The following is a 15,740-nucleotide window of genomic DNA, read 5'->3' as shown; positions in this document are numbered from 1 at the left end:
CATGCTGTATATGCATTTATTGAGTTTGTTATGACAGTTTTCATAGAAACCGTATGAACAAGATATTATTTTCCTCAGTAAGCTGTCTGTTTTTACTTCCTTGTATATATTCTGAAAAGGCACTCTTTCAATCTCCTGATGCTTGCTTTGTTTTTGCTCGTTGCAGGAGAAACTGAACATATATCCGTATTTTAATGGCGCAAGATGACGCTGGTTCTGACTCACCCCAAAAAAAGCCCGGTCTCTTAAGGGATCAAGCCCAACTGGTAAAAAGAAAGGACTCTGATCGGTATGAAATGGTTCCGATCCAAGAGTCACTGTCATTCGAGAAAGGTTTCTTTATAGTGATCCGTGCGTGCCAGTTGTTGGCTCAAAAGAATGACGGGATCATACTCGTCGGGGTGGCGGGCCCCTCTGGTGCTGGGAAAACTGTATTTACCGAGAAGATGCTCAACTTCATGCCCAGCATTGCTGTCATATCGATGGACAACTATAACGATTCGAGCCGAATAATCGATGGCAATTTCGATGGTAACTTTTCTTTCCTATATAACAGGGAGCATGGTTTTAAACATCCAACAGGATTTAGGCATATTGTATCTGTATTGGTTCCCTCCGATACACAAAATGGCTCATACAGAGCTGTAGCCGTTTGTATCGTATTGGTAATCAGCAGGCTAATATGGGCCCAATACCAATATTTAAAACCATGATGAGGAGTGATCACAGTTCTCTTAAGGAAAAGTATGCTTGTATTCTAGTTTTTATACTTCTCATTGTATTTGTATTGGAATCAGCTCAAAATGATAACAGTATCTTGGTTTCTGTGACCCTTCAAGTAGAAAAGCTCTTTTGACGTCATTTGAGTTTGAATAGAAGTCATTGATAAATGACAATCTTAGTGAGAAAGGGAAAAGAGTGTGTGTGTGTGTCTATATATATATATATATATATATTGCAAGGGAGATTGAGTTGATGAGGAGTTGTTCTCTCAAATCACCTCTCTTAGCAATTGAGTCGAGCAACTCATTGGCTTCCCTCATTAAAAGGCTAAACAGAACATAGACTTTTTGTGATAGTTCCTGAATTTCAGTAAAGATAAGTGACTGTTTCCATTGTTCTGATTCTTCAGATATGGCTCATCTAATGCCATCTTGATGACCTATGTTTTAACTAGGATATGGTCTTTGATAGAGTGGAATGGTGGAACAGGATTCGTGTAGCCGGCTCCAATTAGTTGGGATAAGGTTTACATGACAATGATGATCTAAGGAGAAGCATAGGAGAAGTCTTGTGTTCCCAAACAGCAACCTGACCTGACCCAAAACCCAACCCATACCCAACCTGAGTTCTTCCGTGCTCAACCCAAAACCAACACCCAACTTGAATCCCGGTCCGAACCCAACCTGAATTCTTCTATGTTCAACCCAAAACTGACACCCAACCTGAACTTGACCCCACCCAAATACATGAGATTGTTCCCAACCCGAATTTACTCAACCCGAACCCAATGCGATCCAAATCAAACCCAACCAGAGGACGCTGACAAGCTGACCCAAACTCAGGTTGGGTTATTTGCAACCCTTTCTCCACAAGGCATGAAAGTCACTTCCCAAATAAGGCGCTTTTCATGGTACCATCCAATGGCCCACAAATGGCGCCAAACCAATCATGTAGCATTAGATCCAAAGTTTAAAAACTTTGTTGATTGGTTGAAGAAGAGATCTAGGCTTCTTGTTTAAAAACCATCGCGAGACCTGTCATGGAACTCTAATTCCATTGCAATCTTCTTGTTTGCAACTTTGCTTTGTGATCTTCAAATTGTAGCATCATACTAGTTTTGTTTTCTAACTTCACGTGTTGCTACTTGTGCCCATGAACATATCAAAATCAGCAGGAATATATAGAATCTGCTTTCTTGCAATTGACTACCACACATGTGAAGCATCACAAATATATGCCAATGATTATTTCAAATAGAAGTACTTAATTGATGCGGGGGCATCTTGATGTGATTCTAAGGATGGATCGTATTTCCACGCTGGACTAGGGTGGCCCACGAGGTGGGGTCTGTGAGATGCAAAATTGCCACGAGGTGGGGCCCACTGTGGGACTGTACGATTTAGGGACTGTGCGAAGTGAGGGTTGCCCACTGGGAGATCTCGCTTAGGTTTGCCTGAGAGAGCCTACATGTAGGGATAAATTGGTCATTCCCCATAAGTTCTGGAGCTTTTGGTGTATTGTTCGATTGTTTGTTATCAAAATGGTACCAGAGCGGGAGCCCAATGTTCGAGTCTTCTCATTGGCATGGGTGGATGATGCGGGGCATCTTGGTGTGATTCCAAGGATGCACCGTATCTCCACGCTGGGGTGGGATGGCCCATGAGGTGGGGTTTGTGAGATGCAGAATGACTATGATGTGAGGTTCATTGTGGGACCTTGCGATTTGGGGACCCATTTGAAGCGGGGGTTGCCCACAGGGATGGCTCGCCTGAGTTTACCTAGGAAGGCCCGCGTATAGGGATAAACTAGTCCTTCCCCATCAACTGGTCGATTATCTGTGAAATGGGACTTGCCCACGGGGAGGTCTTGCCTGGGTTTGCTCGGGAGGGCCCGCGTATAGGGATAAACTGGTCCTTCCTCATAAGCTCTAGAGCTTTTGATGCGCTGGTCAGTTGTCCGCTATCAAAGTGGTATCAGAGTGAGAGCCCAATGTTCAAGTCTCCTCACTAGCGTGGGTGGATGATGCAGGGGCATATTGGTGTGATTCCAAGGATGCACCATATCTCCATTCTAGGGTGGGGCCACGACGTGGGGTCTGTGAGATATAGAATGACCATGAGGTGAGGCTCATTGTGGGACCTTGTGATTCGTAGACTGTGCGAAACAGGGGTTGCCCATGGGGAGGTCTCGCCTGGGTTTGCTTGGGAGGGCTTGCATATATGAATAAACCGGTCATTCCCCATCAACTTTGGAGCTTTTGGTGTGTTAGTCGGTTGTCTGTTATCATTAATTTATTTATTTTATTTTATCCTTTGTTGAGTCCAAGTAGTTGTGATAAGGCTTAGATGATGATGATGATGATTTGTTTATTTGCACATGTTGTTTTGATATGCATTCCTTGCACAAACCATGGACCAAAATGGCTCTTCAAGACATGAATTTTTCCTGCCAAAAACCTGCCATTGGTATTTTTAAACTAGAAAGCTGCTTAAATTGATGAATCATCCAATTTGGTGGAATCGAGCCAATGTTGTTTATTTTCTTGAGAAGGGAAAAAAGAAGAAGAAAAAGATAGCCTAACCCCAGCAACCATAAAGTTGGACCAATATTTTTAGCGACCCAGATAGTTCATCTAGTGGGACCCCAACCAATACTCTTACCAGTGTCAGGGTTTATCAGACCTTGTTAAGACATCTTGCTAGAGAACATCTCTCTCTCTCTCTCTCTCTCTCTCTCTCTCTCTCTAAATACACACACACATACCACAGAAAAAAACCTTACTAGATATAGTTCAAGCCTGATACCTGCCAATTTTAAATTCAATTCTCTCATCTTGTAACCACAAGAAACCCGAACAGTTCTTATCTTGGTTCCAGTTTTCTATTGTCTAGTAAGAATGTTAGAGGTGTTAATATAATCTCTGTATAAAATTAAATAATGAGGTTATGGGTGTGTTTGGTTGCACCAAATATCATGATTAATCAGTATAATTTGGTGCAAAATATCATGAAATTTTTTGATACTTGGTGCAACTGAATGCATTGGACATCAAAACCTTATTTCGGAATTCTAGACGTTGTATAATTATCCCTGGGCAGTATATCATCTTTTCTATGTTGTTCATGAATTTTTAACTGCATTCTTACATCTATGCTTTGCCAAGTCAACACACTGTTGCGTCAGGTGGACCGGCCCCACTGCACAGACAAACTGGATCAAATGTTGCTAGTCCACCTGTGGGCAGCCACATATGTCGCGCATGTGGACCATTGATATTTCTGTTGATCGATCATAGTTTTCATACATGTGAATGCCACCTAACTAATGAGTTGATGGGATTGAATTTGGGCTGGTTCGTTTACGGTGGGGTTCCACCTAATTTACCTCTCTGACCTCCCACAATATGACATGTGGCTATGTTTGGAGAGGTGCGTGCAGGCTTAAGAAAGCTTCTTAATCCAATGTTACTTTTCAACAGTCTTTTGAGCTGGTGGGTAGCCTGTTTGTTTACTCTTTTTTAGCTGATTTGATACAATACTTTCTGCTCTTTCTAGATTCTCTCTAAAGATGATTTAACAGGTCTTTCTGGTTAATTGTTTCTTGATGTCTTACCTGAAGTTTTTCTATCCATTTATCACCATACACTAAGGGAAACAAAATACATGGCTGCACTCTGATGGTCGAAATGTTGATACAGATCCGCGATTGACAGACTATAAAACTTTGCTTGATAATATTCAAGGTCTGAAAGAAGGAAAGCCTGTTGAGGTTCCGATATATGATTTCAAGTCAAGTCGCCGCATGGGGTACAGGTTTGTTTTCTCTCCCACCTAACCAGATATCTGACAGCTGTTTTTTATTTTTATTTTTATTTTTTAAAATTATTATTATTAATATTTTATAAAGTATTTGATCAAAGAAGACCTATAGGGTTCCACTGCATCGGGGCATGTATGATGTCTCGATGAACTGGTCTGTACAAGTGGATCCTATGATTCTGTGATCCAGACCATTGATTTGATGCGAATCATGAGTTGGGATGGCCCAAAACATACCCAGATTTGAAGATCCCAACCCTTTTATCAGCGGCCCAAACAATTGACAGCTTATTAAAGAATAACAGCAATGGCCTGAAAGAAAGGTGAAAGGTCTGGTGAATGGATTTCCAATCTGGAAGACTTTTTGAGCAACCCCCATCCATGGTGGGTCATCACATCAAACTTTAGATCACTAAACCACGGGCAATGCATCAGGACCCTACAACTCTCCTCTGATCATTCTGTATTTTTCCTGTTATGATGGTTTCCCATCCCATGTGATATTTCTTCATTGTTTTGATTTTTTGCTTGTATTGATAACAGGACGGTCGAAGTTCCCAGCTCTCGCATTGTTATTATAGAAGGCATCTATGCTTTGAGTGAAAGGTTGCGTCCCTTTTTAGGCCTTCGAGTATCTGTGACAGGCGGTGTTCACTTTGACCTCGTGAAGAGGGTTCTTAGGGACATACAACGTGCTGGCCAAGAACCAGAGGAAATAATTCATCAAATCTCCGAAACGGTTCATTCACTTTTCCTACGCTTCTCTTTAGATCATCATCGTCGTCGTTGTCATCATCATCATCATCATCATCTAAGCCCTATCCCAACTAATTGGGGTTGGCTACATTTTGAATCCTGTTCTTCTATTCCACTCAATCAAGGACCATATCCTCAGTTAAACCATAGGTCATCAAATCTTTCCCTACTACACACCACCCACGTCTTTTCAGGCCTTCTCCTTGCCCTTTTTCCAACTTGAAACAACTCACTAGCTGGTGGTCTCTGTTGCACAAGGCCAAACCATAAGTCTACTTTCCCTCATTTTATTACCAACTAGCGCCACCCCTAAGTTTCCTTGAATGTGTTCATTTCTAATTATATTCTTCCTAGTCTTGCCACTCATCCATCTCAACAACCTCATTTCAGCTATATATCCTAGGAACATATTGTTCCTTGATTGGTGAACAAGTTGTCCCATAAAGCATGCTTGGTCTCAATGTCTCATAGCTATTCAATAGTATCTACCCTTTAGTTTGATTGCTATGCAACAATCATGGTTTTAGACTCGGATGGGTCTGACATAATTTTCTGAGTCCACCTGGATCTGGTACTGCCCAATCCGGCTTGATGCCACGTGGTACTCCCCCGAGTCACCCCTGACTTGGGTGAGTTGGGCTGATACACTCCCCAACGTGGGCGAGTTGCGACTCAACTTGATACAGAACGAGTCGATCTGAGTCAACAATTCTAAAAACCATGGTGGCTATCACATAAAACTCCAGAGGTACATCTCCACTTCATCCATACATCTCTAATTCTACAAACAACATCCTTCTCAATCTCTCCACTCTCATGATTGATAGAAGCATTATAGGTCTTGATGTGTCCAGACGTATATATTGTCCCGATGCCTCCAATCTGCACAAGTGGATGGTTCATTGATTCAGACTGTTAATCTGAAGAGGCCTACCATGGGTGGGATGCACCATAAATCTCTTAGATTGGAAGATCCTAACCCTTCAATCAGTGGCCTACAAACAGTCACTTAATAGAAATACTGCAATTGTCTGGGTAAAAAATGGAGATTGAGTGTCTGGGATTCTACCAATCTGGGCATCCCCCACGGCGAGCTTATCAGATCAACAGTCTGCATTACAAAAGATGGGTCCCACTTGTATGGAGTACGGACTGGTGCATCAGGACATATATTGATGCATCGGTATCCTATATTTCCTCGGATGCTAAGAAATAGTAACTAGTTTTTGGCAATGTCATGATGACTTGCATTACTGCTTCTTGGTTAGGCATCCAGAGCTTCTAGTCTGAGTAAAAAAAAAGAAAGATGAATACTTTTCATTGATGAATTCCTTTATCGGTTTATTATAGTTCTTAACTATGGTGTTCTATGCAGGTTTACCCAATGTACAAGGCGTTTATTGAGCCAGATCTTCAAACTGCACATATTAAAATCATCAACAAGTTCAACCCGTTCACAGGATTCCAGAATCCAACCTACATCTTAAAGGTTAATACTTTTCCTATTTATTTCTTTCAGGAACTGATATTCACCCAAACCTGATAATCTGCTTTTAATGTGAAAAACCCGACTGTCAATTTGGGCAGAAAGGGGAAAACAGATAGCCTGCCTTATTCAAGGCTCTGCTTTTCGTGCTGTGCGGAATGAATCGGGGGTTGCCTCATCCACACTTGTACCAGTTGTGGTTTGAGTGTGCTTCTGGACGCAATGTTAAACATGTTCTTGTGAACCAAGGCCCTGTTTGGGATTAGGGAAATGAGAACATGAATTTGCTAAATCCATGAACTTGTCAAATTCATGAGTTTACATTGGATTTGCATCTGAAAAATCCCAAAATCCACTGTTTGGGAATCAAGTTACAAATCGTGGAATTGTGAGCGTATATTGCAATGAAGTAGCTTTTATTGCTTTTAAGAAAGCCTCTCATTTTGTGGATTTGCAAAGTCTTTAGTTTTTCTTGGGATTTGGATTTGCAGCATTTGCTACAAATTCGTTAATTTGTGTGGTTGTGGATTCGCAAATCCACAAATTTGGCAAATCCCCAAACAGTCAAAATTTGAAACCTGTGGACTTCACAAATCCCTACTCCAAATCCATCACCCCAAACAGAGCCCCTAAACATGCATTTGCTAATGAGTTTTATAAGTTTACACAGCACTAAGTTCTGGTCTATTATTGTAGTCGCCAAGGACCTTGACAGCAGATCAAATCAAGGCCGTTATTTCTCAAGAACATACAGAAACTATGGAGGACACTTATGATATATATCTCCTGCCGCCAGGTGAAGATCCAGAAGCATGCCAGTCATATCTGAGGATGAGAAACAGGGATGGAAAATACAACCTTATGTTTGAGGTTTGTTTGTTTGGGAACTTGATAACATTCCCTTGTCAACATAAATCTTCATGTGTTGAGACATGGAGACTGGTGTAATGCATATGTTTATGCGGCTCAGTTGTCTGCTGATTACTGACTAGAATGATTAATCAAGAGGCAATTTGCTAGACCCAACAACTGTACAGGCATGGTCCACATTTCAATGATCCAACCATTCATATGGTGGCCCCGGTAATGGCAGATGCCTCAAAACTTTCTCCAATCAGATCATCCTAACTGCTTGACTGGACCCGCCTTTTTCCTCAATGGTTGGCTGCTACTGTCCATTGCAACCTGCCAATCAGATGGCTAGCATTGCACTTACTGTGATGAGGAAGATATTGAGGCATGGGTGATCCCATGATGATGTTTACCAAATGAATGGCTTAGAGTACTGAAAGGAAGGTCCCACCTGTAAAGTTTCTGGGCCAAATAAACAATGCCATTTTGTTCGGTCAAGCATCACAAAAAGCCTCTTAAATAGAAATTTTTTTCCCTTCAAAGAGTTGGATAATTCGATATTCACATCATACAAAATGTTTGTTTGGACCAAAAAATTCAAGTAGGGTACAATTTTTCATGTGATCGCTCCAAGGGTTAAAGTGCCAACCGAAACTGGTAGGTGTGGCCCATGTACTGAACGATATAGGTGTCTCAGCCCGAACCAGCCCGATACAGGGTGATATTGATACATATCACCCATGAATGATATGGGTGTCTCAGCCCGATACAGGGTGATATCGGCGGTGATTTGGTGAAGGATACATTATATAACACACGATCTTAAAACTTGGATGGCCTATAGAAAGTCATTGTGAAGACATCGGATTGCTCTAGTTTATAAGAAAATATCCTCCAAAATATGAGATTTGACATCCAATTTGCAGAAATCCACTGCAACATTTGGTTCTTTTCCAATCTCAGCATATCTTGACTGAAGCACAATCTGTGGTTCCAGTCTTTGATAATATTTTCAAAAACTTGGACGATGTTTGGAAAAACAATTTCTTAAACTACAACACTGTATTTTGTTGCTCTGGTCCTACATTGTTAACTGAAAGTATCTAATGGATACCCAGCATTGATCAAATAGATTCTTTAAGTGGATGTTTGCAAGCCATGAAAGGACCTAGGAAAAAGGAAAGATGGTTTGTAGCTGTTTCGCCTATAAAGGATGCCAATTAACTTCTTGGATATGTAACTTGTACATTGAGAAATATACTGGTGTTAGACATGAAGAAAACGTGTCAGACACAGATATTAGGAAACAAAGTGCTGAGTACATCAATGCCGCTTATATCATAATGTTGGAACTTTGAAAGGTTTATTACTATAGCATCTCAAAGGAGTTAAAAAAAAACCTTTTGAATGGTAAATGATGTATCTCAATTAAATTAGAACTCCCGTAAGTCGCATATAAATAAGAGAGATGCTCCAGTGCTCTTGGAGCATTGGAAAGTTATGGTGCTCCTAGTTGCATTGGACGCTTAATCTGATCCATTGATTGAGACTGGTTGTTGGGTTCAGCTCACATTTCACGGGCTACCCAGATATGACAGATATGAACCATTTGGTCATTGGTCCTTTATATGGACGGTTGAGATAATTTACATAAAAATAGGTCCAATCAACAATTCGATCCATGATTTTATTAGTGCCTATCATGGATTGACTTGCGATTTTAAAAATTCACTTTTGTTGGGCAACTGTAGTCATGCCATCCATGGCTGCAGAAAATAATGCCAAATCAAGGAGGACTGGATCATCAGATCAGTAGGGTTTTTTCTTTCCTTCCTCTAATAGTGTAAGAAATGTGTTCTGGACTTGATGGACAGTTCAGATTGATCGAATGGACCACCCATGTGAATTGATGGTACTAGGAGCACTATAATTGTTAGTGCTTTGAGAACACTGGCGAATGCCTCTATAAATAATACTAATAAAAGTGAAAGTTAATGGTTAGTCACTTACTTTAAAGTTAAGGGTCAGCACATACCATTCCCATCTCAATATATTCCTTTTAACTTGAAATTTTAATTGGCAGACCTCCATATGCAGTTCATGTGAAATGTTGATGTTGTTTTCAATAGTTGGGAAGCCCTTCTTATTCAACCTTGTCAATCTTTTAAAACTCACATCACATGTACCATGTTGTTGTTTTTTCAGGAATGGGTCACGGACAATCCATTCATCATATCACCAAGAATCACGTTCGAAGTCAGTGTGCGCCTTCTTGGTGGTCTGATGGCCTTGGGATATACGATTGCAGCCATTCTGAAAAGAAGCAGCCATGTTTTCTCTGATGATAAGGTGTGCGTGAAAGTTGATTGGTTAGAACAACTGAATCGGGGTTATGTGCAGGTACACCATCCACATTTACCATTGTTACATCCTTGTAGGTCTTGGAACCCTATGTTGCATCCTGCCACTGAAATGTGGTGCTGTACTCTCTACACCATAGGAGTAAGTATAGGGTCCTGTGTATCAGCAAACATACAGTTTACCAACACAGAATCCTTTTATGTGGCAATGATTCTGTGATCCATATTGTTAATCCAATGATGGCCCAACCATGTATTATGGATGGCCCGTAAACATCCCAGATTGGAAGAACCCAACCTTTTTATCTTTGGACCTTTTTTTTTTTCCCTCTGAATGCAGGTCGTTACTGTGTTTCTCCTTCACTGTCTATTTTATATTATAATTGGGAGGTCTTTCAATATGGAAGTTTTTTCAGGCTTCCTTGAACTGAGCATTGACCGCCTACAACTGGCTGCATGCTCACTTTGCGGCAAGGTATTCTGTAACGGTAATGGTAACAGTGGCCATAACGGTTACCATGATTACCTTTACAATACGGGCTATAGTGGCTGTTATGGCCCCCGTAATGGCCTCTTTTTATATTGAAATAAAAAACCCAAAAAAGCCTGTATCTGCCCTGCAACGTTGAATAAAAAATCTGAAAAACCTGTATTTGCCCCGTAATAGACCATTATGGGGCTATTACGGCCTTTACAGGGGGTGTAATGGGCCGTTAACAACTCTTATATGTCTTTTTTTTTTTCCCTATAATAGTTGTTACGGCTGTTAAGACCCCGTAACGTGTAACTGTTGCCACCGTTACCTTTACATAACAGCCTTTACGGCCCTGTAATGGCCTTTATGGCACACTATGCTTTGCGGGCAGCTACATCTTTGCCAATGTGTTACATGTGTAGCATCTGATCTGTGCGAATGTGGAGCCCTCTATGAAGATTGCTTGTTTCGAAAATAAGGCCGATGAACTCGATAGGTGGTAGAACATTGATCTCGATGGTCTGGCCTGACTGATGATTGGATGCCTGGTTTCTGTACCAGGTGATCTTCATGATGGGGTCCGCTGTTTGCATAGCTCAATATCCTAGCAAGTGATGAATGGCAGGAAGGATTGGACTGCGTGATAGTTTAACATGTAGCCAGCTGTATGTGTGCAGTTCTCCACCAAGCCATGGACCCAAATTTGGAATGTTAACAAACTATATTGGCTGATGCTCAAGATGGTACAATTCCCCATATAGTAGTACGAATTGAAGGATGCCTATCACTGTGTTCGGTGGGAAGTATGCCGATTACGAGGGTCTACCCATTGAATACATGGGATCTTACATGATTGGTGAAACAAACATTCTATTTGATGAATGTTACTTGAAAGTTTTCTGAAACTCTCTTAAGTAAAGCAACGATGGTCTAAACATGCCAGTAATTGGTGTTTAACCTGTTTTACCACATCTCTTGGTTGACGCGGCAAAATAGTTCGTGCTAGAATGGTCATTCTTTTCAACGTTTTTTTTTGCTAGTATGGCACTGGTCCATGTAATCAGGTACAAGTGAAAGCTAAGGTTAGTTCTTCTCGTGTAGATATTTAAAAACAGGAGCATCTTCTCCATGTTTCTCCCGCGTTTGTAGGCTATCATTGCAATTGTGTAGCATTTTAAAGATGTAACTTTTGCTGGTAGGGGTTTTGCTAAACCCATGTGTGTAAACTTGTTTGGGCTTACAGATTTTTTTTTTTATTTTTTATTTTTTATTTTAAATGTCAATTGTTTTCACATATGTGACCCTCCTAATCAGTTCAGGTGACCTGATTTGAGGGCCAGACAGGTCTACTGTCCTACATGCCATGCACGGCAGCATGTGTGTTGGCTTAAGCAGAGCTCGTGTTGTAGATTGCGTGATAATGTCAGTGTTTCTCTTTGCAGAGTTCATCACTAAATATTTGTGTTGATTTTGGTAACAGGTTCAAGGAAGGGACCGTTCTGTCGTAAAACTTGTAGCAGAGCAATTAGGGTTGAACGGTTCATATATTCCTCGTACTTACATAGAACAGATTCAGCTGGAAAAGCTTGTAAATGAAGTAATGGTATGGTGTCTCCTTGCACATCTGTATGGTGAATCTTTTGTTTCTTGTTCTTGTTTATACCATAAATCAATCTCTGATCTGATAGCATCGACACACAGGCATTACCAGATGATTTGAAGACAAAGCTCAGCATAGATGAGGATCTTGTCTCAAGTCCTAAAGAAGCACTTTCCCGAGCCTCTGCAGATATGGTTGCCACGAGAAACAAGAATATGAAGGGGTACAATAACTCATCTTGTCCCTCCATATTTTGGATGAAGTAGTTGAGTATAGAGCAAGCAAGAGAGTTGTGGGATATACTTTTACATTGTTGACCATCTATCTGGTTCTCATAGCCCAATGAATCATGGGTCCAGATGCTATCCCTTAGCCCCAATCGTATGCCATACATATGGCACCAAGGTATTCAATAACCATGATGATATGGGCTGTTACGGCCTTTAAGGCCAAATTTTTGATGTCTCCATGACGGACCATTATGGGGCTGTAACGGCTGTTACATCCCCGTAATGCGTAATGGTACCCATCATTGCCATTACATAACCGTTTTTAGATACCATGTATGGCATGCATGCACGCCAATCAGACCATCCAAAATAATGAGCCCCATCGTGGATGGAGCACAGCCTGAAAGAGGCACTGATTAGACAATCTTAGCTTGCTGATTTCACCCATTGAATTTGGACTACTGACCAATTTATTTTCAACCATCCATTTACTGTGGCCATTTGGCGTTAGGTTCATCTCTTAGTTGAACGATCCTCTAACCAGGTGCTGCCCATGCTTCGAACCACACTTCAGACTCGTGTTCCTGCTCCCACTTGCTGAAGTTTTGAAACAGACGCTTCCCTAATCCCACGCCTGAATTTGTTGCCATGTTGCTTCACACTTTGTGCAACTTTAGTTCATCTCATCAGTTAGATTCTCTGGTTATGTTCCATCACATTAGGGCCCATGATTTGAATGGTCAGATTGGCATGCGTGCATGATACACACACACACACACACGGTGGATGAGTTACAAAATTGCAGCACCTACTGAGGTATGACCTGCTGAATTTTCAACTTTTCTCATGAATTGGACCAGAGTCTACTTATCAGACAGTATCTTGGATAGGTTACACATTTGGTAATAGTACTTCTAGGACACTGTTGATATTATACCCAATCCAAAATGGATACCCCCAATTTCACTGTCGACCTTCCCACAACTTTCAGTGTACACGTTCAGTTCATTTTTTGTTAGCCCCATTTTCCAATGCATACGACTGAAAGGAAAAGATGCGATCCTACTTTTGGAAAAATTTTAATGTTAAAATAAACGTTAGTTTCCTCTCTCTTTTCCCTTCCTACTATTCTAATCACGCCATTGGGCTAAAGAGCTTATGCTTTTATCATCCCACATATAGTCAAATATTTAATGTTAAAACAAACGTTAGTTTCCTCTCTCGTTTCCTTTTCTACTATTATAATCATGCCATTGGGCTAAAGAGCCTATGCTTTTATCATCACACACGCAGCAAATAATCAACTTATACCTTGTATTATTAATGTTCTATAGTGCTATCAATTGTTAGATTTTTCCAGCCTTTGCAAATTTCTACATGATTTCATTGTACCTTAAATACTGTACCAAATGACCCAAGGATACATCGTGTTTGGTTTTGGAGTGTGTGTGTGTGCACGCGCGCACGCACGTGTGCTCGTGCGTGTGCGTGCGTTTGTTTTGTTTTACTTGTGTTCTTTTCGGATATTATTGGGTGAAAGTATAGTCTTTGGGTGCTCCTCCTGTGCACCATACACATTCTATTTTAGGGTTTTTATATAAAAAGGATATTATGGGTTGAGGTATTTCTCTAAACAACCCTTTCTCCAAAGTCTTTTTGATGGGGACATCACGCGCACGCACCCCCCCCCCCCCCCACACGGACGCACGAAGGAGGGCCCCACCGTCGATTTGGATCAATGACAACGTCCAGGTTGGGCCCCCTAACTAGAAGACGGAGTTTTGGTTCTTTGGAGTGGGCCCGATAATCAAGTAAAGCCCATCATGGGATCTCATGATCAGGGCCTAATAGTCGGATTGATTTCATATTTTAGGTTTTGCTTATTGTTATTATTTAGAACATCATGAACGTTTTAGATTTCTTTGTTTGATTTTTATTTTAGTTTACTTCATCACCAAGTAATAGGTTGTGCACATAGCGCGAGTTTTGGGGTATAGGATTTTCTTATAAATAAGCACACCTTGTAGTTCTTTTGATTCCATTTAATAAAAATTTTGCGTTTTCCTACTCTCTGAGTTGTGGAGCCTAATTGGGTGCGAAGCCCTCCCTTCATCGAAGGTTAATTGCCATGGTGCGAAACCACATCTATCCCGATTTGCCCCCATCCATCGCCATCTCTACTACCCATCTTCTACCATCCCTTCTTCTCATCTCACCCCATCATCTACACTTCGAATCAATCATCTATTGCAGCAATTCTCCTCCCCACAGCAGAATTTCAGAATCTGGCCCTACAGGAGGGCTGAAACTTTGGCGGAGCACCACGCACAAACCGTACATCGGATCGAGCTGAGATTTGGGGGTTTTAGAGTCCATCCCTAGCCGACCAGGGCCAAGGTGGCCTTTTTCTGAATAGTGGGCCCCACACACGTGCGGCCGGGATCACACGCACATGCGTCTGGGCCATTGTTGTTATCCACGCATGCGGTACTTTTCTGGTTTGTCTCTTCTCTCTTTTACTCCGCTTTCGCCCAAAATCCCTAAACCTAACCTTAAATTACTCAAATCTCTAAATTTATGCCCATTTTCTTACCCTAGGGTTCCCCGAATTGGAATTTCTGAATCCCTTGGATTAGGGACTGATTACTATGCATGTGTGGATGATTATTTCTTATCTTTGAGTATCGTTTGGTTCATAATTTTTATTGATCCAACCCTATCATGTGTAGGCCTGGACCCGCATAGATTCCCCTTAATTGAATGTTTGGACTTTCATGTGGGATATGAAATTTGTGTAATTGTTTCTAAACTAATGTGATCTTAAGCCTAAAATCTCGCATATCATATTTAATTTTCATGTCCTGCATCAAATTGGTATTAGAGCGGGAGGTCTCGTGTTCTAGACTCCTCACACGGGGGTGATTAATGCAGTGGCATTTTCACACTAGGTTCGAGTGGGGTCGCCTGTTGGATGCAATGGCACACTCGGGGTGGGTGACCCATGCGATTTGGGGTCCATGGGGGAGGTCTCATGTTCAAGACTCCTTGCCAGGGGTGATTAATGTGCATTTCACACCGGGCTCGAGCGGGGTAGCCCGTGGGATGCGGGGACACAGTCGAGGTGGGCGGCCCATGTGATTTGGATCCCACGAAGGGGATTCGGCCGAGGTCCTAACCCATGAGATGTGGGGCCTGGGCTATGAGATAAAGGGATTAATTTGTCATACTCTAACAGTTCGAGCTTTTAGAGCAAGTGGTTAATTGTCCTGCATCACTTTCTTTTCTCCTTTCCACTCCATGATTACAAGTTTCATCAAATTTCATGATATTTTGCACCAAGTTAGATTGATTAATCATGAAATTTCATGATATTTGGTGCAACCAGTGTTGTTAAAATCCTACGATTTACAATTTGAGTCAAATCTTAAGCAAAACGATTT

The 15,740-nt window shown here is 41.3% G+C and overlaps 1 protein-coding gene across 3 annotated transcripts in view; it reads left to right on the top strand.

The window, feature by feature from the left end:
• Positions 1-15,740, top strand: part of LOC131257995 (inorganic pyrophosphatase TTM2-like) — a 54,061-nt gene that overhangs the window by 17,580 nt on the left and 20,741 nt on the right. For all 3 annotated transcript variants that reach the window (XM_058259015.1, XM_058259016.1, XM_058259014.1), the window contains exons 2-9: positions 167-531; positions 4,421-4,535; positions 5,085-5,280; positions 6,673-6,786; positions 7,480-7,653; positions 9,841-10,035; positions 11,951-12,073; positions 12,172-12,293. In XM_058259015.1, coding sequence (XP_058114998.1) covers positions 195-531; positions 4,421-4,535; positions 5,085-5,280; positions 6,673-6,786; positions 7,480-7,653; positions 9,841-10,035; positions 11,951-12,073; positions 12,172-12,293 — 1,376 coding nt within the window. In that variant the 5' untranslated portion in view covers positions 167-194. The remainder of the gene's footprint in view (positions 1-166; positions 532-4,420; positions 4,536-5,084; positions 5,281-6,672; positions 6,787-7,479; positions 7,654-9,840; positions 10,036-11,950; positions 12,074-12,171; positions 12,294-15,740) is intronic.

The sequence above is a fragment of the Magnolia sinica genome, chromosome 10 (genome assembly GCF_029962835.1).
Source record: "Magnolia sinica isolate HGM2019 chromosome 10, MsV1, whole genome shotgun sequence".
Taxonomy (NCBI): domain Eukaryota; kingdom Viridiplantae; phylum Streptophyta; class Magnoliopsida; order Magnoliales; family Magnoliaceae; genus Magnolia; species Magnolia sinica.
The sequence above is the reverse complement of the archived record's forward strand: the minus strand, read 5'-3'. Positions and strand labels throughout refer to the sequence as shown.